The sequence below is a fragment of the Zalophus californianus genome, chromosome 15 (assembly GCF_009762305.2).
Source record: "Zalophus californianus isolate mZalCal1 chromosome 15, mZalCal1.pri.v2, whole genome shotgun sequence".
Taxonomy (NCBI): Eukaryota; Metazoa; Chordata; class Mammalia; order Carnivora; family Otariidae; genus Zalophus; species Zalophus californianus.
The window spans coordinates 61814407-61840006 of record NC_045609.1 but is presented as its reverse complement, the minus strand read 5'-3'; the positions used below and the strand labels follow the sequence as shown (position 1 = coordinate 61840006).

Here is a 25600-nt window from a genome sequence, read left to right as displayed (position 1 = left end):
TCGTTAAGTGTCTGCCTTCAGCTCAGGTCATGATCCCAGAATCCTGGGATTGAGCCCTGCATTGGGCTCCCTGCTCAGTGGGAAGCCTGCTTCTCCCTCTCCCACTCCCCCTGCTTGTGTTCCTTCTCTCGCTGTATCTCTCTCTGTCAAATAAATAAATAAAATCTTTAAAATATATATATATATATATATCTAAGAGAGAAAGAGAAAGAGGGATGCTAACCTCTATTATAACTACCCATCTGCCTTCTTCATAGGGTAGCTGTGGAGATGGCATGAGATAAACTGCGATAAAATGCTTTAAAAAATGCTACACCAATATTTCAGATACTAGAATAATTCCAAAAATGAATCTAAAATATTTTAGAAAATGATCACTTTAGAATATAATGGTATCCTGGCTCTGGTATACTTTCAAGAAATTAAGATATGATCAAAATTAGCTTTTCAAAACAGTGGGGAATTGATATAATAAATGAACAGGAAAATTTGAACTAGTTAATATTTGGAGAAATAGTCACACTGTACCTCAACATTTATGCTAAAATAAATTCCAGATGGTTTAAAAATTTTAATGTGAAACGCAAAACCATGAAAGCACTAGAAGAATCTGCATGACCTTGGATTAAGCAATGGATTTTTAGCTATGACACCCAAAGCACAAGCAAGCAAAAAAGAAAAAAGAAAAATTCAACTTCACCAAAATTAACTTTTGTGCATCAAAGGACACTATCCAGAGTGAAAAGACAACACACGGAATGTGAGAAAGTTTTGCAAATCATATATCTGATAAGGGTCCAGTAGTATCCAGAATATATAAAGAGCTCTTACATCTCAACAATAAAAAGACAACCCAATTTAAAAATGGGCAAAGGATCCTAGGTGGCTCAGTGAGTTAAGTGTCCAACTCTTGATTTCATCCCAGGTCATGATCTCAGGGTTGTAAAATTGAGCCCAATGTGGGGCTCCATCTTAGGACCCTGGGATCACGACCTGAGCCGAAGGCAGAGGCTTAACCGAATGAGCCACCCAGGCACTTTTAAATTGAATTCTGTTTAAAAACAAGGTTTAGGGGCACCTGGGTGGCTCAGTTGGTTAAGCATCTGCCTTTGGCTCACGTCATGATTCCAGGATCTTGGGATCGAGCCCCGCGTTGGGTAGGAAAATTGAGTCCCATGTCGGACTCTGTCCTGGGCATGGAGCCTGCTTAAGTTCTCTCTTTCCCTCTCGCCCTGCCCCTCCTCCCTCTCTCTCCCTCTCTTAAAAAAAAAAAAATGGGCAAAGGATCTGAAACGACATTTTCCCAAAGAAAACATATAGATGATCAACAAACATGTGAGAAGATGGTTAGCATCACTAGTCATTAGGGAAATGCAAATCCAAACCACAGTGAGGTACTTCACACTGACTAGGATGACTACAATAAAAACTAAACAGAAAATAACACAGTATTGACAAAGATGTAGAGAAATTGGAAATCTATACATTGCCGGTAGGAATTTAAAATGGTGCAGCCACTGTGGAAAACAGTTTGGTGGGTCTTCAAAAAGTTGGATGTAGAATTACTATATGACTCAACAACCCCACGACTAGGTATAGACCCAAAAGAATTGAAAACCAGTACTCAAATAAGGACATGAAATACACATACATGCATGTTCACAACAATACTACTCAGAACAGCCAGGAATAGAAAGAACCTAATCATCTATCAAGCGATGAGTGGATAAACAAAATGTGGTATATCCATGCAATGGAATATTATTCAGACATAAAAAGGAATGAAGTACTGACATATGGATAAACCTTGAAAACATTATATTAAGTAAAAGAATCCAGACACAAAAGGCCTTATAGTATATGATTCCACTTATATAATAATGTCCACCATAGGCAAATCCAGAGACAGAAAGCAGATTAGTTTATTGCCAGAGGCCAGGGGGAGGGGAGATAGCAGAATGACTGCTTAATAAGTATGGGATTTCTTTTGAGGGTAATGAAAGTTTTCTGAAACTAGATACTAGTGATGACTGCACAACCTTGTAAACATACTCAAAATCACTAAATTGTACACATTAAAATGGTTAAAATAGTGAATTTTATGTTATATGAATTTTATCCCAGAATGTCTAAAGTATTAAAAGAAAATATAGGTAGGGCCCCTGGCTGGCTCAGTCAGTGCAGGATGCAACTCCTGGTCTTGGGGTTGTGAGTTCAAGCCCCACCTTGGGTGTAGAGATTACTTAAAAATAAAATCTTAAAAAATTTTTAAAGAAAATATAGGTAAATTCATAACATTCACATGGAGAAGGTCTTTCTAATCATAACATAAGAGGCAGAAACCATAAAGGAATTGACTACATAAAAACTGAAAATGTCTACTCAGGAAAAATAAGCAAATAAAAAGATGGATAACATGCTGAGAAAAAATATTCACAACATATAACAGATAATTGTTTATAGGGCAATAAAAAAAAGGCAAATCCCACTCTAATAGCAAATGGTTAAAGGAATTATACAGGAAGTTCACATTGGATGAAATATAACCGGCCAATAAATATGCAAATGGTTCAATATATACAAAATAAAACAACAAATTATTTTCTGCCCATCAGACAAGCAAAGAGTTTTAAAAATAATACCCAATATTAGTAAGACGGCAGGGAAAAGGTATACATTGCAGGTAGGCATGTAGACTTCTACAGTCTTTTTGTAGGGCAATTTGACTATCTCAATTAAGACTTACAAATGTTTGAGGGGCGCCTGGGTGGCTCAATCGTTAAGCATCTGCCTTCGGCTCAAGTCATGATCCCACGGTCCTGGGATCGAGCCCCGCGTCGGGCTCCCTGCTCAGCAGAGACTCTGCTTCGCCCTCTGCCCCTCCCCCCCACCCCCCAGCTTGTGCTCTCTCTCTTGCTCACTCTCTCTCACAAATAAATAAAATCTTTTAAAAAAATAATATTCAAATAACTATTTGAATATTTGAGTAATTTTTTCCAAGGTAACTCTTAACTTTTTTTGTATCTGGACTCCTTTAAGAATCTGATGAAAGTAATAGATACTTTCTTGAGAAAATACACATACACGTATATAATTTTAAGGGATTCATGGATGCCCTGAAGTCCATTCATGGGTGCACCAAGTTAAGAGTCTCTGACTTACTATCCAGATTGGAAAATAAAGTTATGAAATTAATTCAAATCATTTTGTAGATACAAATATGGCTAGAAATTATTTATAGCGGCCAACTAAAAGAATAATGATTTGTTTCTTGTTTTAGCAGTCAGTGGCAAGGCAGGGATTGAAAGGCAAACAAACCTTTGATCCTAAAGCAGAACAGCCACTAGATGCTGGCAGCTTCTCTCCAATTGGTCTGATCAGAAAATTCTGGGTGAATCGGGAATTCTTCAAGATAGCTGCCATTTCTTCATCCACTTCAACAATTTCACCTTCCTGAAGGGTAGCAGAAAAAAAACACATTAAGAAATGCCACTTTAATCTTTTTTTTTAAGATTTTATTTATTTATTTGACAGAGAGAGACACAGTGAGAGAGGGAACACAAGCAGGGCGAGTGGGAGAGGGAGAAGCAGGCTTCCCACGGAGCAGGGAGCCCAACACAGGGCTCGATCCCAGGACCCTGGGATCATGACCCAAGCCGAAGGTAGACGCCTAATGACTGAGCCACCCAGGTGCCCCAAGATATGCCACTTTAATCTTAATAAAAGAAAAACATACAAAGGATTTACTAAGGAGTGACATTTCAGGATAAAAAGACTATATCTTCAGAAACGATATTTCTGTTCAGACCCTGCCACTAGTTTCATGCTCATTTCAAAATGTAATTGACCAGTGTCATAATCAGTTTTTCTTTGGTGGCAAAGCAAAAAAAAAAAAAAAAAAAAAAAAAAGGACACTCATTGCTCCAGTATCCCCTCTCTCCTCAGAGACAGATGTAGAAAACCACTGTTATCTGAGTTTCACCTTATTCATCATCAAAATGAGGGTTTAAATTAAAATAATAGTGTTAATGTGTATTTTTGTGAGTCCCAGGGTGCCTGGGGGGCTATATAAAAGGCTCATGCCATGGGAACCAGGAGTGAGTACAGGCGATTCTGGGTTATCTAACCCCTGCTCCCTTCAGATAAGCTCTGCATTCACCCCTTCATATACTGGGGTTACGTAAAGCAATGTCTGACACATAGTAAGTATTGGTTTTTTGTGGTTTTTTAAATTTTTTTTTTTTAAGATTTTATTTATTCATTTTGAGAGAGCGTGCAAACAAGAGAGCACAAGCAGGGGAAGCAGCAGGCAGAGGGAGAGAGAGAAGCAGGCTCCCCAATGAGCAGGGAGCCCAATGTGGGGCTCGATCCCAGGACCCCGAGATCATGACCTGAGCCAAAGGCAGACGCTTAACCGACTGAGCCACCCAGATGCCCCAAGTATTGTTTTTTTAAATAAGATCTCCCTTTAAAAAGGAATTCTGCTATTAAAGATGGGGGTTTTTTGAAAGCCACTATATCAGAGCGATGGGTTCAAAGGCCCTTCCCACTTTGATTCTGTGACCCTACAGAAGCAGGCAGTACATCAAGGGGCAGTGGATCAGTGAAAAAGCATCAAAAGCACAAGGGAGTAGTTAAGAACTTCGAAGATGCTATTTGGACCAAAAAAATCAGAGGTGGGAAACAGCTACCTTTGGAACAAATCATGATTATATCTTCTATTTACTCAGTTCCCAGTATGTACCAAGGTTCTGCTATATTATTGCTAATCTTTATTAAAATTTTATTTTTAAGTAATCTCTACACCCAACATGGGGCTTGAACTTGCAACCTGGAGACGAAGAGTCGCAGGCTCTACTGACTCAACCAGCCAGGGGCCCCTATATTACTGCTAATCTTTTTTTTTTTTCTTATAGAAATTCTACACAGTAGGTATTATTACCCCTACTCTTGCAGTGGAGCAAACTATATCTCAAAGAAGGACTTATTCAAGTTTACCCAAGTAATAAATAATAGAACCAGAATTTGAACCAGAATAGAACCAGAATAAATAATAGAACCGGAATTTGAACCCAGAATTTGAACCCAGAATCTGATGCCAAAGCCTACACTTTTCCATTTTGAGGAAATAAAGAATGCCCTGCAAAGAGTAGTAGAAATATCAATATGTTGTCATTAAACAAGAGTTCCTTAATTCTATGATACAAGTGAACCACTGAAATACTATTGCACAATACTTCTATTCTTTTCCATAGTGCTTCTCTGTAATTCCATTAATCTGATGTCTGATGGATACTTCCCATAAAAGATTTTCTTAGGTATGACAGTGATATTGTAGTTATGTACGAGAATATTTTATTCTTAGGAGATGCATGCTGAAATATTAAGGATAACATGTCACGATGTCTGCAACTTATTTTAATGGTTCAGCAAAAGCATAAATACACACATGCACATGTCCCAACACCAGGAAAGGGAGAAGCAATGCAAGGTTAAGAAAAGGTACCTGGAGCAAATGTAAGAGTAGAAAGAATGTCCAAAATCATGGAAATTTTTATTTACCTTAAATGTGAAATTTGCATCAAATATTAGTTCTTTTTCGTGTCCCGTGATTCCTCCATTGTAAATCACTTGGCATCTTTTGGCTGGTCCTGTCTTAGGGAGTTTGAAGAGGCGAAATGTTGCAGAAACAAAACGACAGTCACCTAAAACAGAATTTACCCATGGTTCAGCTCCAGCTCCCAAATGGCTATTGGTTTGCTTAGTAGATGAAGAGCATAGAGATTATAATGGTGATTTTCTTCTTTGCATGCCACCAGTTATCTTTCTGGGCAGTTCACTTTATTTACCAAATAACTTTGAAGTGCTTTATTAAATACCAAACTTTGGGAGGTTGCTATTAAACAGAAGACAAGATGGAGGTTTCCAGATGACCCAAAGTCTCCTTCAATGAGACCCACTTAGTACACTCTTGCTAAACACCACATTTGAACCACTCAAGGAGCAGTTTTAACATTCCCCACTGCTCTTTCTTACCTATCATTCTTTCTAATTCCTTGTTTTGAACTGTAATGAGATTGGCAGTGACCAAACGTGGAGTGCAGAAACCAATTTTTTGGGCAAGGATGGCAAGGTTCTTCCAGTATAAAGCACCACCCAGGCACTCACCTAAAAAAAGAAAAATCACAAACCAACCAAACAACTAGGTATTCAAGAAATTTCTCTTCTATAAAACTGATTAGGAATGGTATTAGTTGGGGCGCCTGGCTGCCTCAGTTGGAAGAGCATACAGCTCTTGACCTCAAGGTTGTGAGTTTGAGCCCCACGTTGGGTGAAGAGATTACTTAAATAAACAAACTTTAAAAAAAAAAAAAGGATGTGGTGTTAGTTAAAACATATATCCTAGAAATAGAAAAAGGACCTGAGTGTCCCCCCAATATCTAGAAAGTCACAATTAAAATGCAATATGCTAGCTTAATGGCCTCTGGAAACCATTACTCAAGACAGTCACTAATGTACAGTCCTATCCAGCTGCAATCATATTTCTGGATGGATTAGGTCACATTCTGAAAAGCACTATGCTATGTGAGTAAAAACATATAAAGGATAATTTACAAAATTGCCTATTAGCTCCAGATTATCATAAATGATCTGCTACTAGAACAGTAACTACTAAGAGACTAACGGTTTTTAAATTTATTACATCAACAAATTAGAAACAACCCAAATGATTACCCATAGAGAAATGGTCAAATAAAGTATGGTACACCTGTACAATACAGCTGTAGAATACACACACATTTTTAAAGATTTTAGGCTTAGAGGAGGAGGAGCAAGATGGCAGAGGAGTAGGAGACCTGGATTTCACCTGGTCCCAGGAATTCAGCTAGATAGGGATCAAACCATTCTGAACGCCTACGAACTCAACAGGAGATTGAAGAAATGAATAGCAGCAATTCTCTGAACAGAAAAGCGACTACTTTCTGGAAGGTAGGACGTGCGGAGAAGCAAGTCCGAGGCGATATTCAGGAGGATAGACGGCGGGGGAGGGGGCCTCCGTCAGCCGCTTCTGGCAAGTGATAGAGCTACGGAGCACAAAATCGGAACTTTTAGAAGTCGGCCCGCTGAGGGACATCGCTCCAGTGGCTAAGCGGGGTGTGGAACCCTCGCGGGACAGTGTGGTCTCAGGACCCTCGGGGTCACAGAAAGACCAGGGGTGCCTGAGTGCGGCAGAGCTCCTGGGTATCAGAGCGGGGAAGCCAGCTGCAGAGACGGAGCTGAGGAGTGGGCTCTCAGCTCAGGGTTGCCATAAACTGTGATCCACAGCAAGTCGGGCCACTGCTCCTCCAGCAGGGACCCAACAAGCGGCAGATCCAGGGAGACTCCCCTTCCTCCCCCGGGAAGAGTGGCGCAGGAGTGCACCACAGGGATCTGCTGGGTTTGGAGACTCCACACGGTGTTGGGTGCCTGAGATAGAAACGCTCGGTCACAGGCTGGGTGAGCACGGAGTGCGGGCCGAAGACCAACCGGGGAGACGGGAGTGACTGACTGCTTTTCTCTGGGGGCGCACTGAGGAGCGGGGCCCCGAGTTCTCAGCTCCTCCAGGGCACAGATTGAGAGGCCACCATCTCACTCTCGTCTTCCAAAGCTGTACAGAAAGCTTGCAGGGAACAAAAGCTCCTGAGAGCAAACCCGAGCAGATTGCTTAGCCTGGACTGGCAAGGGCAGGGCAATTCCACCTCCCGCAAAGACATTTGGGAACCACAGCAACAGGCCCCTCCTCCAGAAGATCAGCAAGAACAGCCAGCCAAGACCAAGTTTACTGATCAATGAGAACGACAGAACTCCAGCACTAGGGGAATACTGCACATAGAATTCATGGCTTTCTTCCCATGATTCTTTAGTCTTTCAAAGTTAATTTTTTTTATTTTCTTTCTTTTTTTTTTTTTTGCACTTTTCTTTTCCTTTTTCAACCAACATCTTATCTTACCAATTCCTTTTTAAAAATCTTTTTTAATTTTCATCTTTAGTCATAGTCCATCCCTTCATCATATTTACCCTTATTTTTGTATATATATGTTTTTCTTTCTTTAAAATTTTGGGAGGCAGTTTCTTCTAACAGACCAAAATACACCCAAAATCTAGCCTGTGGCTGTGTTCTATTCACCAGCCTGATCATATTCTTTTTTTTTTCCCTTTCTTCCACTCCCTACCACCCCCCCCCCCGGGGTTTTTAGTCTTTTCTGATTGGTTTAGCGTATATTTTTCTGGGGGCATTGTTACCTTTTAGCATTTTGTTCTCTCATTCATCTATTCTTCTCTGGCAAAATGACAAGACGGAAAACTCACCTCAAAAAAAAAAGAACAAGAGGCAGTACCAACTGCCAGGGACCTAATTAATACAGACGTTAGTAAGATGTCAGAAGTAGAGTTCAGAATGACGATTATAAAGATACTAGCTGGGCTTGAAAAAACATAGAAGATACTGGAGAATCCCTTTCTGGAGAAATAAAAGAACTAAAATCTAACCAAGTCGAAATCAAAAAGGCTATTAATGAGGTGCAATAAAAAATGGAGCCTCTAACTGCTAGGATAAATGAGGCAGAAGGGAGAATTAGTGATATAGAAGACCAAATGATGGAGAATCAAGAAGCTGAGAAAAAGAGATAAACAACTACTGGATCACAAGAGAAGAATTCAAGAGATAAGTGATAAGATGAAGCAATATCAGAATAATTGAGATCCCAGAAGAAGAGAGAGGGGGGCAGAAGGTATATTGGAGCAAATTATAGCAGAGAACTTCCCTGATTTGGGGAAGGAAACAGGCATCAAAATCCAGAAGGCACAGAGAACCCTCCTCAAAATCAATAAAAATAGGTCAACACACCGACACCTAATAGTAAAACTTAAAAGTCTCAGAGACAAAGAAAAAGACCTGAAAGCAGCTCGGGACAAGAGGTCTGTAACCTACAACAGTAGAAACATTAGATTGGCAGCAGACCTATCCACAGAGACCCAGCAGGCCAGAAAGGACTGGCATGTTATATTCAGAGCACTAAACGAGAAAAATATGCAGCCAAGAATGCTATATCCAGCTAGGTTGTCATTGAAAATAGAAGGAAAGATAAAAAGCTTCCAGGACGAAAAAAAAACTAAAAGAATTTGCAAACACCAAACCAGCCCTAAAAGAAATATTGAAAGGGGTCTTCTAAGCAAAGAGAGAGCCTAAAAGTAACATAGACCAGAAAGGAACAGAGACAATATACAGTAACAGTCACCTTACAGGCAATACAATGGCACTAAATTCATATCTTTCAGTAGTTACCCTGAATGTAAATGTGCTAAATGCCCCAACCAAAAGACAAAGGGTATCAGATTGGATAAAAAAAAACAAGACCCACTGATATGCTATCTGCAAGAGACTCATTTTAGATGCAAAGACACCTCCAGATTTAAAGTGAGGGGGTGGAAAACAATTTACCATGCTAATGGACATCAAAAGAAAGCTGGGGTGGCAATCCTTATATCAGACAAATTAGATTTTAAACCAAAGACTATAATAAGAGATGAGGAAAGACACTATATCATATTTAAAGTGTCTATCCAACAAGGAGATGTAACAATTTTAAATATCTATGCCCCTAACATGGGAGCAGCCAATTATATAAGTCAATTAATAACAAAATCAAAGAAAGACATCGACAATAATACAATAATAGTAGGGGAATTTAACACCCCCCTCACTGAAATGGACAGATTATCTCAGCAAAAGATCAACAAGGAAATAAAGGCTCTAAATGACACACAGGACCAGATGGGACTTCCCAGATAAATTCAGAACATTCCATCCCAAAGCAACAGAATACACATTCTTCTCTAGTGCACATGGAACATTCTCCAGAATAGATCACATTCTGGGTCACAAATCAGGTCTCAACTGGTACCAAAAGACTGGAATCATTCCCTGCATATTTTTGGACCACAGTGCTTTGAAACTAGAACTCAATCACAAGAGTGCTTGCTTTGGCAGCACATATACTAGAACTCAATCACAAGGGGAAAGTTGGAAAGAGCTCACATACATGGAGACTAAAGAGCACCCTACTAAAGAATGAATGGGTCAACCAGGAAATTTAAAAAGAATTAAACAAATTCATGGAAACAAATGAAAATGAAAACACAACTGTTCAAAAATCTTTGGGATGCAGCAAAGGTGTCCTAAGAGGAAAGTATATAGCAATACAAGCCTTTCTCAAGAAACAAGAAAGGTATCAAATACACAACCTAATCCTAAACCTAAAGAAGCTGGAGAAAGAACAGCAAATAAAGCCTAAACCCAGCAGGAGAAGAAAAATAATAAAGATCAGAGCAGAAATCAATGAAATAGAAACCAAAGAACAGTAGAACAGATCAATGAAACTAGGAGCTTGTTCTTTGAAAGAATTAATAAGATTGATAAACCCCTGATAAGTCCTGGCCAGACTTATCAAAAAGAAAAGAGAAAGGACCCAAATAAATAAAATCATGAATGAAAGAGGAGAGATCACAACCAATACCAAAGAAATACAAATAATTACAATAACATATTATGAGCAACTATATGCCAGCAAATTAGACAATCTGGAAGAAATGGATGCCTTCTTAGAGACGTATAAACTACCAAAACCAAACCAGGAAGGACTAGAAAACCTGAACAAACCCATAAACAGTAAGGAAATTGAAGCTATAATTCAAAATCTCCCAACAAACAACAGCCCAGGGCCAGATGACTTCCCAGGGGAATTCTACCAAACATTTAAAGAAGAATTAATACCTATTCTTCTGAAACTGTTCCAAAAAATAGAAATGGAAGGAAAACTTCCAAACTCATTTAATGAGGCCAGCATTACCTTGATCCCAAAACCAGACAAAGACCCCATTAAAAAAGAATTACAGACTAATATCCCTGATGAACATGGATGCAAAAATTCTCACCAAAATACTAGCCAATAGGATCCAACAGTACATTAAAAGGATTATTCACCACGACCAAGTGGGATTTATCCCTGGGCTGCAAGGTTGGTTCAACATCCACAAATCAATCAATGTAATACAATACATTTATAAAAGAAAGAACAAGAACCATATGATACTCTCAATAGATGCAGAAAAAGCACTTGACAAAGTACAGCACCCTTTCTTTTTTTTTAAAGATTTTATTTATTTATTTGAGAGAGAGAGAATGAGAGAGAGAGAGAGCACAAGAGGGAAGAGAGTCAGAGGGAGAAGCAGACTCCCTCCTGAGCAGGGAGCCCGATGTGGGACTCGATCCCGGGACTCCAGGATCATGACCTGAGCTGAAGGCAGTCGCTTAACCAACTGAGCCACCCAGGCACCCCAGTACAGCATCCTTTCTTGATTAAAACTCTTCACAGTTTAGGGATAGAGGGTACCTACCTCAATATCATAAAAGCCATCTATGAAAAACCCACAGCAAATATCATGCTCAATGGGGAAAAACCGAGAGCTTTTCCCCTAAGGTCAGGAACACGGCAGGGATGTCCACTATCACCACTGCTATTCAACATAGTAGTAGAAGTCCTAGCCTCAGCAATCAGATAACAAAAAGAAAGAAAAGGCATCTGAAGTGGCAAAGAAGAAGTCAAACTCTCACTCTTTGCAGATGATATGATACTTTATGTGGAAAACCCAAAAAACTCCACCCCAAAACTGTTAGAACTCATACAGGAATTCAGTAAAGTGGCAAAATATAAAATCGATGCACAGAAATCAGCTGCATTTCTATACACCAACAACAAGACAGAAGAAAGAGAAATTAAGGAGCTGATCCCATTTACAATTGCACCCCAAACCATAAGATACCTAGGAATAAATCTAACCAAAGAGGCAAAGGATCTATACTCAGAAAACTATAGAATACTCATGAAAGAAATTGAGGAAGGCACAAAGAAATGGAAAAACGTTCCATGCTCATAGATTAGAAGAACAAATATTGTGAAAATGTCTATGCTACCTAGAGCAATCTACACATTTAGTGCAATCCCTATCAAAATACCACCAACTTTTTCCAAAGAAATGGAACAAATAATCCTAAAATTTGTATGGAACCAGAAAAGACCCCGAATAGCCAAAGGAATGTCAAAAAAGAGAAGCAAAGCTGGTGGGATCACAATTCCAGACTCCCAGCTCTATTACAAAGCTGTCATCATCAAGACAGTATGGTACCAGCAAAAAAACAAACACAGAGATCAATGGAACAGAATAGAGGGCCCAGAAATGGACCCTCAACTCTATGGTCAACTAATCTTCAACAAAGCAGGAAAGAATGTCCAATGGAGGCGTGCACCGCCCTGGCATTAGGGCCAGCTCGCTTTAAAAACTTTCTGGTTGACTTTAACAGCAATAGCACCAGCTCTTCGCAGATGGAAGTAACCTGACAGAACCTGCCCTTTGAATTGTATTTCCAGCTGAAGCAGTGATCCAGGGATCTCAACCACAGTTGCTCACTAGAGTCAGAATGTCTGGAGTTGGAATGTGGGTGTTAAAATAAAAATGGCTAGGACCTCTATTATTAAGATGAATAGAAGTAGTAAGAGCAGATATCCTCACCTTGTTCCTGAAGTTACAGGGAGGAGCAAGATGATGGAGGAGGAGACCTAAATTTCGTTTGGTCCCAGGAATTCAGCTAGATGGGGATCAAACCATTCTGAACACCTACGAACTCAACAGGAGATCGAAGAAAAGAATAGCAGCAACTCTCTGAACAGAAAAGCGACCACTTTCTGGAAGAATTTGCAGGTTCACTTCAGATTAATCAAACCAAGCCAAGTGGATTACATCATACTTTGTGAGCAGAATTTAAGCCGAAATTTAGTACAAGCTATTGACATATTACCAAATTTTATTCATTTATGGAGAGAGAGAGAGAGAGAGAGAGTACAGAGGGAGAAACAGACTTCCCACCGAGCAGAGAGCCTAATGTGGGGCTTGATCCTAGGACTCTGAGATCATGAACTGAGCCGAAGGCAGATGCTTAACCAACTGAGCCACCGAGAGAGAGAGAAAGCGCGTGCCCAGGACCCTGGGATCATGACCTGAGCTGAAGGCAGACACTTAACCGACTGAGCCACCCAGGCACCCCTGCATTTATTTTTTACTGAAGAAACCAGGTGGCATATCCTTAGGAAGTTTTAATCTGAATTTTGCTGATTACATTCCCATATGTCTATTAACATGTTTCTGTCTTTTATCTACTCTTTCCCTTCTGAATTGGGAAGTAGACTTAGACGTTTGATCAAAATCAGGTATAAAGTTTCAGCAAAACCACTTCATAGATAGTGTTTCATACTTATATCTAGAAGTAAATAATCTATTTCTGTGATGTTAGAGCAATTGATGTGTATTGCCAGTATCTTTCACTTCATTAGGAGTTACAAAGAAATGATAGTCTAATAATCCTTTTTAGCTGTGATGCTTCTGCAAAGAGGAAACTTCCTCATGAACAATTGAGTTATCATGGTGAACAGTTTTTATATAAAAGAGCAAAGATACTAGATTAATTACTTTTATTTACCATTTTTCAAAATACTCGTTGGTTCACTTACACCCTTCAAAGGTGACAGGATTTTTGTTATGGTTGTTTTTATCATTAAAAACTTGGAAGGTTTAAATATTTTTGATTTGTTAAAAAGGTTCCATTTATTTTTATTTCAGTTAAATTTTTATTCCAGAGTTCTTGTTTAATTTTATTGTGATCAGATCAGGTGACATTATTGTGTTTGTGATTTAAGAATAGTATGTTGTATGAGGAGAATGAGAAATGAACAATAGAAGATAGTAAAATAAAATATATATGGTAAGCAAGAAGCTTCTGAAACATGTTAGATACAGATAAAGTAAACAGATCATTTGTGTGCTGACACAGAGAGGAGGAGATAGAATGAACAAGTATTACATATTCAAGAAGCACCAAATTTTATGACAGTTATATCACCTTTAAATCAAGAACCCATTTATGTCACCCATGTGGCCCTATGTAGCCTCTATCAAAGACATGTAGAAACAAGCCATAGCTGCATAGCAAGTTAAATGAGCTACAGCTCCTGGCCAGGAGTCTGGACCTTGCATCCTTTCCATAAAATAAGCCTGTGTGTTATTTCCAGACATCTTCCTTCTGCTAAGCCACTTTGACTACATTCAACTCTGGTCCTTATAGCCATATTATAGCGGGGAACGCTGATGTAGGAGAGCAAATGGTAGAAAAGGAAGGAGGGAGAGAGGGAGGGATTGAGTAGTATGATCTATCCCACTGGTACCCTGCCATAAATGTGTTAACCTACACTGCTTCCTGTATATTTGAAATTCATTCAATAAACTACGTCATAGAGTAAAAAAAAAAAAAAAAGAATGTCCAATGGAAAAAAGACAGTCTCTTCAACAAATTGTGTTGGGAAAATTGGACTGCCACATGCAGAAGAATGAAACTGGATCATTCTTTCCACCACACACAAAAATAGACTCAAATGGATGAACGACCTCAATGTGAGACAGGAATCCATCAAAATCCTTGAGGAGAATACAGGCAGCAACCTCTTCGACCTCAGCTGCAGCAACTTCTTCCTAGAAACATCGCCAAAGGCAAGCGAAGCAAGGGCAAAAATGAACTATTGGGACTTCATCAAGATAAAAAGCTTTTGCACAGCAAAAGAAACAGTCAACAAAATCAAAAGACAACTGACAGAATGGGAGAAAATATCTGCAAATGACATATCAGATAAAGGGCTAATATAAAAAATCTATAAAGAACTTATCAAACTCAACACGCAAAAAACAAATAATCCAATCAAGAAATGAGCAGATGACATGAACAGACATTTCTGCAAAGAAGACATCCAAATGGCTAACAGACACATGAAAAAGTGCTCAACATCACTCGGCATCAGAGAAATACAAATCAAAACCTCAGTGAGATACCACCTCACGCCGTCAGAATGGCTAAAATTAACAAGTCAGGAAACAACAGATGTTGGCAAGGATATGGAGAAAGGGGAACCCTCCTACACTGTTGGTGGGAATGCAAGCTGGTGCAGCCACTCTGGAAAACAGTATGGAGGTTCCTCAAAAAGTTGAAAATAGAGCTACCATACAACCCAGCAATCGCACTACTGGGTATTTACCCCAAAGATACAAATGTAGGGATCCGAAGGGGCATGTGCTCCCCAATGTTTATAGCAGCAATGTCCACAATAGCCAAACTATGGAAAGAGCCTAGATGTCCATCAACAGATGAATGGATAAAGAAGATGTGGTATATATACACAATGGAATATTATGCAGCCATCAAAAAATGAAATCTTGCCATTTGCAATGACATGGATAGAACTAGAGGATATTATGCTAAGCGAAATAAGTCAATCAGGGAAAGACAATTATCATATGATCTCACTGATATGAGGAATTAGAGAAACAAAACAGAGGATGATAGGAGAAGGGAGGGAAAAATGAAACAAGACGAAACCGGAGGGGGAGACAAAGCATAAGAAACTCTTAATCTCAGGAAACAAACTGAGGGTTGTTGGAGCGGTAGGGGGTGGAAGGGATGGGGTGGCTGGGTGACGGACACTGGGTCAGGTATATGCTATGGTGAGTGCTGTGAATTGTGTAAGACTGATGAATCACAGACCTGTACCCCTGAAACAAATGATACATTATGTTAATATGATAATAATAATAATAATAAAGATTTTAGGCTTAGGAAACATGCCAAATGAAATTAGGATACTAAATTCTACATACAGCATGCTCCAAATTTTATTATACACACACACACATACCCTACAAGGATATATGCTAAAATGTTAAAGAAGTTATTGCCAGGTTACACGATAAGTAATTTTTTTTTCTTTTTGTATTTTCCAACATTTTAACAATATTCATTTGTTATTGTATGACAAGAAAAAAGTTAACATATCTTATTTTAAAAGAACTGTTTTTTTTTTAAATAGGATTTTTTTTTTTTTTTTTTTTTTTTTAGTAATCTCTATACCTACTGTGGGGCTTGAACTCACAACCCTGAGATCAAGAGTCACACACTCTACTGACTGAGCCGACCAGGTGCCCCTAATAATAAGAACTTTTGATTTCATAATCAGACTGACCACGGGCATACATTGATCTCCTCAACTTCCAGAGACTCCATTTAAATGACAATAAGGGAATAAACAACACAATAACACTGAGGACAGAAGGAGATGAAGGGGCTTCAGTCCCCAAAGGGTTATCATGCTACAGTTTTCAAAGCATTTTTCATATCCACTATCTCATTTAATCTTCATAACAGCCCAATAAGTTAGATTGTATTATTATCTGCATTTTACAATGTGGAAAACAATGACTCAAAGAGACTAATTAAACTCTAAGGTCATACTACTCTTGAGCAGCAGAGGAGAAGGGAGACAGAAGCCACCCCACCTAGTGCCACGTGTTCCCACATCACAAAGCCTCTTCCTGGATATTAGCAGATTGGAGCTCTGTACGTGAACAAGTATCTGCCGTAAAACAAAACAAAGCAACACTTACCCCATAAAATTCTGTGTGTCCTGATTTCTTCTGGCAATTCAAGGCTAGCATAGACGTCACTGAAATACAGCTCCCCCCCGTGCTGAAACAGCATTATTAGTCCAAACAAGGTTAAAGATGACATTAGTCCCAGATAGCAAAGAAAGGAATGAGGAGATAAAATCAATTTTAAAAACCAACAGAAGTACTGAGGTGACTCTTGGTGAACAAAACAGAGCTGCCTTACTGGTTACAAGCAATAGCTGCATATGCCAAGATTTCTTTTCAGTGCCCTACAGACAATAAAATGGCTTTCCAAGAGTGTTTCTCTCCTAAATAAAGATACTCAAGTGCTTAAAATTTTAGCCAGTCTGAACCAAATGCAGTCCCAGGTGGCTGTATAACTAATAGAAGTAAATAGTATTCCTGAATTCTTCTCCCTTAAAAATCATATAACTTTTGCAATGTTATTTATTTTTATAATAATAATTATATTTTTTAAATGTCCTTAAAATCTCAGACATACGAGTGATCAGGAATTTTACGATTGTATTTAGCTAGTTTCAAGGGCTCAGAGTCCAGATCGTACTGTAAAGTCTCTTTTAGAAGTACATCTTGATGAAGATAGTATGCTGGCCCATAAGATGACATATTAAGTAAGACATTATTAAATCATTCCTACATATTCTTATATTTCATCTCTATGACAAGCCCTGTAAACCAAAAATCTCAGAATCTTCTATCTTCTATCACGAAGATACACATCTCATGATATATGTGGAGGGTAAGGAGCTCCAGCAAGTCTTCCTTTTAGAAAGTAGTTAGTGTAAAAGTTCCATCTTTTTTAACTTCCCAAAGATCTGAAATCCTGACAGAAACAAAATAAGCAGGGCACCTGGGTGGCTCAGTTGGTTAAGCAACTGCCTTCGGCTCAGGTCATGATCCTGGAGTCCCTGGATCGAGTCCCACATCGGGCTCCCTGTTCGGCAGGGAGTCTGCTTCGCCCTCTAACCCTCCCCCCTCTCATGTGCTGTCTCTCTCTCTCATTCTCTCTCTCTCAAATAAATAAATAAAATCTTAAAAAAAAAAAAAGAAAGAAACGAAATAAGCAGCCCTCAGAAACACTACACAAGCTGGAAGTCTATCCATAGCAATCTTTCGGAGTCAGTCCAAAAGTCCCTGAAGTTCTACAGATGCTATCCCAGGACCATGGGCAGCAGGGAACAGGAGAAAATACCACAATAAAGCAGCTATTTTACAGCATCCAATGACAATCATGACTCTCGGATTTACTACCTTTTATGACATGAGAGGAAAAAGAATCCATGTCTGGGGCATTCTTGCCATGCCCCTTTTTGCCGACCCTTTTTAACGTGAATAAATGGCAAGAGTTGGAGCTGTCAGCTCAAGGGGGCAAGAACAGGACAGATCCCATCTGCTCTTACTGACATGTAAAGACCAGTTGTCTCCCCCTTCCCTCACCTTTAGCACTCGGTACGCCTCCTGCAGCACGGGTTCCTTATTGGGCACAAGGTTAATGACACAATTTGATCTAAAAAAGAGGTGGAATGTCAGGCAAATTCACACACTACTCAGAATGCTTCAAATCCTTTAGTCCCTAAAGACGTCTTCCACCATTTCTCAAAGCTACACCATTCTTTCTGCCTCCCTCTTCTCTTCCCCACGCTCAGTTTTTTCCCAAGAAAAAGGAGATGGATGGAGTGTTTAAAACCACAATAAAATCACAATAAATTGTTAGTCAATTTGAGTGGGCAGGAAAAAAAAATCAGGCACGCTCCTGATTTGTGTCTGTGCTGATGGTCACCAGGCTGGTTCCCCATGCCTCCTGCACCACGTGTTTCTTAGGCCACATGTAAATAGGCGAAATTCACCAAAGGCAGCTTCATTAAGGCTGTCACCTGGGCATGATTTGACAACAATTCAAAAGAAAAGGAGAAACAGACTCCTACACTTTGCTGTGACAATAATACTGAAGATAACAGGTCAGTGTGTGTTGTATGAGCAGACTCAGTGGTCCTGCTGTTGTTCTTTTGGGCTCATCCATTTATGTTTAAGTTTACAGTTGGTTCTCTCCTGGGCTAGTGTGTTCTGAAACCAGTGGGCTACAAGCACCTGAGAACTGCTCCATCCCTTTATTAAGTCAGGCTTAACACCCTAAATGAGAGTCAGTTCTGCAAAGAGTGGTGACATTTGTATTCGACAGGAAATGGGCTATCTATATTTACAGAAATAAGGGTATAGACCTACATAACAATATCGTAACTCTCATTCTTTATTCCAGTCTCCTCCAGATTCTCTATGTAGCCATGAAGAAAAGTCACATTGGGTGTCTGGAAGCCATATTTTTCCATGTGATACTCAATATACTTCTTAGCCACTTCTACCTAAAAAAACAAAAAACAAAAACATATATAAATATATATATGGATTTGATAATCATTTTTTAAAATATGCTACTCTTTTACCAAAAATTTCCTATTATGAATGGAATATGCATAATATATTTTTGGTAAGTGTTTAAGGTTCCTCTGAGCATGTAGGATAAATTACAGTCTGGACAACTCAGTCAGGGATAAACCCTCTGCTGGGTTTTTTGTTTTGTTTTGTTTTGTTTTTTTAATTAGGTAGGCTCCACACCCAATGTGCGGCTTGAACTCATGACCCTGAGAGCAAGAGTCACATATTCTATTGCCTGAGCTTGCCAGGTGCCCCTTGATACATGGATTTTGCTTGAGTAAACTCTTCACTCAACAACAAAATTCTTCAGGATAGATGGCAGAAGCAAGCGAAAAATCAGACTCCACTGGGTCATCATGATACTCATTTATCAGGTCAAACCTCTGACTCTGTTCTCCCAGAAGAGCCCCTAACTGTCAAAGTTCTCAGCCTTCAGGGCAGGAAGAACTAGTGGAGCAAATGAGCTTTGCATTTAGCAGCCTTCTTAGATTATCCTTGAAGAGAATCACAAAGGAAACAACTTTGTCTTTAAAAGAATGCCTTTGAGAATTCTTTCCTCCTTGTCCTCCAAATCTCTGCCTCACCTGACTTTCCGTCATGTCTATCCCAGTGACATGTCCTGTCTCACCGACCAGCTGACTCAGTACATAGCAATCTCTGCCACTTCCACTGCCCAGGTCCAAAATCCAGCAGTTTTCCAGACACTCAGGGATGACCAGACCACAGCCATAATACCTGGGAAATAGAAAATACATCCATGTATACAGATTTTTCCCCTAGAGACTAGAATATGTGGAATCACTAAATCTTACAAACCCTTTCTTCCTACCTCTCTCCTTCCTTTCTGTCCCTCCTTGCTTCCATCATTCACTGGATTTCTATTTAGGTGTTTCGTTTCCCCCACTAAACTGGAAGCTCCATGAAAACTGGAACTCTTGTCTGCTTTGTTTACCATTGTTATCATTGTTGGACACTGTACCAGGTACTAAGACAAACAAGCCATTTACAATATTTGTTGAGTAAATACATTTAGTTAGGTATCATAGCTGAACATCTACTAAAGGTCCAGAACTGTGCTCGTTATTGGAGAAAAAATGTAACACAAGATTTCTGTCCCCGGCGGGTATTTAACTGGGGAGGTAAACCATGAGCACAGAAAACATTTTCCATGATTTACTGCACAGGCACTGTCTTGAAAAAGCTGCTGCCTAGAGTCTTCATGGTGGGGGGAGGGGGGCAGCACAGGGAACTCTACCTCAAGGCTACTTCTTCATGTATATTCGTCAAAGCTTCCCGGATGTGCTTGGGGACCAGCCTGTCGGCAGTGACACAGACACTGGTCTGGAGATCTGCTGATTTCTTCAGCACCTGCCCATAGTAGGTCTGACCAGAGGCCAAGGGCAGGGTTGGGGTGGGGAAGAGAGAAGAGCTGGAACTGGTATCCACAGGGTTAAGTCTCCCATGTCCACCACCACCCCCATCCCCACCCATCCAGGCCTGGCTAGGCTTTCCCCATGCAAAGCTCTAAGCCCAGACTTTGCCCTGCACCCCCCTCCCGTCCCCTCCTTGATTCTGGGGGACAAGGGCACAGGCAGGCTGGGCTAACAACGGCCTAGTGCTCCCACTCAGTCGAGGCTCCTCTTTGGCCATTCCAGGCCCTTCTGCTGGCACCTGCACGTCCTTCCATATCTGAGCGTCTCGGGGGGCCGCCACTGCCAGGAGAAGAAAAAAGGAAGCTGAAAGGCAAAGGTGCTGAGCACCTGCAAGGGGAAAGGAGCGCGCTACGGTAGAGGGGTGGTTAAAAGGCAGGCTGGGAGCGCATTTGGTGGTTGACTGGTAGGGGTGGTGATTGCAGGGCCTGCCTCGAGGGTCCGCACTGGGGGTGGGGCAGGGAGGCGAGGGGCGGCATACTCACTGTCTCCTGGGCCTCTGGACTCCAGGACTTGGGCACTCCCACAACCAGTTCCCCAGGCCAGCTCTCCCAAGGCCCCACCCCGGGGCAAGCAGGCCTGATCTCCGGAGGGGCGGGCTTCCCGAGCCTGCACCAGGTGGTGCCAGCCAACTCCACCCGCTGGGGGATGCAGGAACCCGCCACTGCTGCCTGGAGCTTCCAACGCAGTCTGATCAGGCCTCACATGGCGCTCTGGCCCTACTGGGCCCAGTGTCATCTCGGTTGTCTTTAGTCTCTCCAACCAGGAAGAGGCTATTACTATTCATTAGTATCTTCCTTTATTGCTCCACTGTGGCTTTCATTTTACAAACCTCGTATTGAGACTTAAATGAACACCCATATGATTTTTGCCCCTTTGGGGAATGAAATTATCTTTTCTCAATCTTTTTTTTTTTTAATTGAAGTCTAGTTGACATACAATGTTACCTAAGTCTCAGGTGTACAAAATAGTGATTCCACAATTCCATACATTCCACAATGCTCACCACAAGCATAGTTGCCATCTGCCACCTTATTACATTACTGACTACATTCCCTATACTGTACTTTTCATCCCCATGACTTATTCATTTTATAACTGTAAGTTTGTACCTCTTAATCCCCTTCACCAATTTTGCCCATCCCTGCCCCTGCAACCACCAATTTGTATTTATTAGTCTGTTTTTTTAGATCCCACACATAAGTGAATTATGTGATATTTGTCTTTCTCTGCCTGGCTTATTTCACTTGGCATAATACCCCCTGGGTCCATCATGTTGTCCCAAATAGCAAGATCTCATTCTTGTCTATGGCTGTGTAATATTCTATTATATAAATATGAAATTGTATATTATTGTGTGTGTGTATACACATACATATACACCACCTCTTCTTTATCCATCATCTATTGATGGACACTTAGGTTGCTTCCATATCTTTGCTACTGTAAATCATGCTGCAATAAACATAGGGGTACATGTACCTTTTCAAATTAGTTTTCATTTTGGGGGGTAAATAACCAGCAATGGAATTACTAGATCACATGGTAGTTCTATTTTTAATTTTCTGAGGAACCCCCATACTGTTTTCCACAGTGACTGCACCAGTTTCTATTCTCACCAACAGGGTGAGGGTTTCCTTTTCTCCACATCCTTACCAACACTTGTTATTTCTTGTCCTTTTGATTTTATTTTAGTCATTCTGACTGGTGTGAGGTGGTATCTCACTGTGGTTTTGATTTGCATTTTCCTGATGATGAGTGATCATGAGCATCTTTTCATGTGTCTGTTGGCCATCTGTACATCTTCTTTGGAGAAATGTCTGTTCAGGTCCTCTGCCCATTTTTTACACAAATTATTTATTCTCAATCTATTTTTAAAGTCAGGTTTAGGGCGCCTGGGTGGCTCAGACGGTTAAGCGTCTGCCTTCAGCTCAGGTCATGATCCCAGGTTTCTGGGATCAAGGCCCACATCGGGCTCCTGGCTGGGCGAGGAGCCTGCTTCTCCGTCTCCCTTTGCCTCTCTGCTCATGCTCTCTCTCTCTGTATCTCTGTGTCTCAAATGAATAAATAAAATCTTAAAAAAAAAAAGTTAGGTTTATTGAGATATAATTTACATTCAGGAAAATTCAACTTTCTCTAGTGTACAGTACATGAATTCTGACAAACGAATATATGACAATCGAGACTCTCTCATGCTGAAGTTTCTTTGTGCCCCTTTGTAGTAAATCCCCATCCCCTCCCTCACCAGCTCCTAAACAACCACCAATCTATTCTCCCTCCTTACCCAGAATGCCATGGAATCATACGGTATGCATGTAGCAGTTCTGTCTGTTTTGAATTATATTTAGAAAAGCAACTCTGCTAAATTCATTTTTAACCTCTAGTAATTTCTAGTCAATTCACTTGTGTTTCCTAAGTGTTGTCATTTCATCCCACAGAAAATTTTTTCTTCCACCCCTATATTGAAAAACATGGGTTTGAACTGCATGGTCCACTTCTATGTAGATTTTTTTCAGTAAGTACAGTACTATAAATATATTTTCTTTCCCTTGTAATCTTCTTAATAACATTTTGTTTTTTCTCCAGCTTGCTTTACTGTAAATACAGCATATAATACATATAACATATAAAATATGTATTTATTGACTGTTTATGTTATTGATAAAGCTTCCAGTCAATAAGAGGCTATTAGTAGTTAAGTTTTTGGGGAGTCAAAAGTTATACACATATACACACAGATTTTCAACTGTGCAGGTGTCAGTACCTCAACCCCGTGTTATATAAGGGTTCACTGTATTTGTCTATCTTATTTCCTTCTGTGGTTGTAACAAGCATTTCTATTCACTAGGATAGCAAGGAGATATGGATATCTAAATGGGACATTTACTATATTACACTCATTTTTCAATCTCATCTGCTAATAACAATCTTCTCTGATGTCAATTAATTGTTAAATATTAATAGAAGGTGTTATATTTTAATATTTTTAACAAGTTAAACCCATTAAAACAATCCTTGTTGGAATATTTTTATAGCTTAGAATATTTCCAACTATTAAGTATGTAAAAATGTGTGTTTCTATAGCTATCAGTTTCTTGGCAATTGTATAATGGCAAAAACACTCCTAAATATTAGTTTTCAAAATACGGTCTCCATAAATTAGTTCCTTTAGGAAAGCAGTCACTTTCTCACTCATTGGTAAAATGCTATCTTTATCTGGAAGGCACAGATTAATGGGAGTTAAGGAAAGGGCTTTAATGTTTTCCACTTGTTCAGTATACTTGCTTAATATATTATCTTCAATTTATGGGTATTCACAAGAATCATCTCATAAACCTAAAATCCACATAACCACACATGGATAAACCACAATAAAGCAAACCACCATCAACTTTAATTGAGTGATTTCCAGTTTTCCATCAGGTATCTAGTGTACAGAGCTGATTCTGGACCAGATTGCTTGTAGCCATCATTCATTCTGATTGATCAGTGCACCAGCCACAGGGGTTTTTGTGCTTTTAAGATCACCCATTCTAAATGACAGGCATGCTGTATAGATCAGTATGCTATGTAGACCAAATTAGAGCTCTCATATCAAGTCATATTTTAACTATTAGCAAAAGCTAAGTAAACATACACAGAAATTTTCATTATTTTCTTCCCTTACCTCCAAGGATGGCCTTGTGCATACCTCCACATATCCCACCTTGGAAGCTACAATTACAGAATGGTCCAGAAAGGCAGATTGTGGTTCAGTACACAGACAATCTTTAAAGAAGTAGAGCTTTCCAAAATGGCCAGCATCTCTAAGTAAAGGATTCCCCAACTGGAAGCATTCAAGCAGAAGCCAGATGACCAGCTAGATGTTTACTTGCTAGAGATGCAGTGGCAGGGGTAAATACATTGGATTCAGTTACTTTCAAGATCCTTTTTTTTGTATTGCATTAAATACTAGAAATGACAAGTAGCACCCATGTTTCTATTTATAAGTAAAGTAACAGATTAAATTGAGAGCTAGACTAGTACTCAAAAGACCTATCACCAAACTCAGTAACTTTGGGTAAGTTATGTGATGTCCCTCACTGTTTTCTCATCTGTAAAACATGGGGCCAGAATTCAGTCATTTTTGAGGCCTGATACAGAGCTAAGATTCTGGGATTCTATGATTCTTTCTTCTTCACCAAATATTCTATGTTGGTTCTTTAGAAAGAACTCTTCAGAAAGAAAATTTTTTCTTTTTTTTTTTTTTTAGTTTTAATTAGAAATTGAAGTTAATTTTTTCAAATGTCTTTTTGGTGTATGTTACAGTGATATATGATTTAATGTTTCTTATTAATGTAAGATAATGTGTTTTGCAGCTGTTACATCAACTTTGCAATTCTGGAATTATTTTAGCAATTCTTCAAAAATATTTCTCTATTCAATTTTTCTGAGATTTTATTAGGATTTTTCATCTATGTTAATGAATAAGAATCTCCTAAATTTTCTTATGTTATTTTGCTTTTAATTTTTAAAAATGATAAATAAAATCTTTAAAAGATTTTAAAAATGGGGCACCTGGGTGGCTCAGTCGGCTAAGCATCTACCTCTGGCTAAGGTCATGATCTCAGGATCCTGGGATTGAGTGTGCTCCCTGCTCAGCAAGGAGTCTGCTTCTCCCTCTGTCCCTACCCTCAACTCACTCGCATGCATGTGCTATCATGCTCTCTTGCTCTCAAATGAATAAATAAATATTCAAAAAAAAAATGAAAGTCATAGGTGCACCTGGCTGGCCCAGTCAGTAGAGCATGTAACTCTTAACCTCGGGGTTGTATGTTTAAGCCCCATGTTGGGTGTAGTGATTACTTAAAAATAAAATCTTTAAATAAATAAAAATAAAAATGAAAGTCATATTTACTTCAGCAAATGAACTGGGTATCTTACCACTGTTTTCTATACTTTGGGAGTATATGGAAGTTCTTTGACAGTTTAGAAAATTCTCAGGAAAGCTATCACAGGCAAAAGACTTTTTTTTTTAATTTTTAAGTAAGCTCTAGGCCCAACATGGGGCTCAAACTCACAACCCCAAGATCAAGAGTCGCATGCTCTTCCGACTGAGCCTGCCAGGTCCCCCTGGACATATTCTCTTTTAAATA

General features: G+C 39.6%; 1 protein-coding gene across 2 annotated transcripts in view; it reads right to left on the bottom strand.

Moving 5' to 3' along the window:
* The window catches only part of AS3MT (arsenite methyltransferase), a 28412-nt gene extending 6542 nt beyond the window's left edge, over positions 1-21870 (bottom strand). Inside the window, exons 1-10 of one of the 2 annotated variants that reach the window (XM_027596606.2) lie at positions 20951-21870; positions 20707-20747; positions 20291-20418; positions 19620-19770; positions 18826-18962; positions 18040-18109; positions 16579-16660; positions 6037-6168; positions 5563-5705; positions 3319-3453 (exon numbers count right to left, since the gene is read on the bottom strand). In XM_027596606.2, coding sequence (XP_027452407.1) covers positions 3319-3453; positions 5563-5705; positions 6037-6168; positions 16579-16660; positions 18040-18109; positions 18826-18962; positions 19620-19770; positions 20291-20418; positions 20707-20747; positions 20951-21203 — 1272 coding nt within the window. In that variant the 5' untranslated portion in view covers positions 21204-21870. The remainder of the gene's footprint in view (positions 1-3318; positions 3454-5562; positions 5706-6036; positions 6169-16578; positions 16661-18039; positions 18110-18825; positions 18963-19619; positions 19771-20290; positions 20419-20706; positions 20748-20950) is intronic. The other variant, XM_027596607.2, reaches the window with a different exon arrangement.
* Between the last annotated feature and the right edge of the window lie 3730 nt (positions 21871-25600).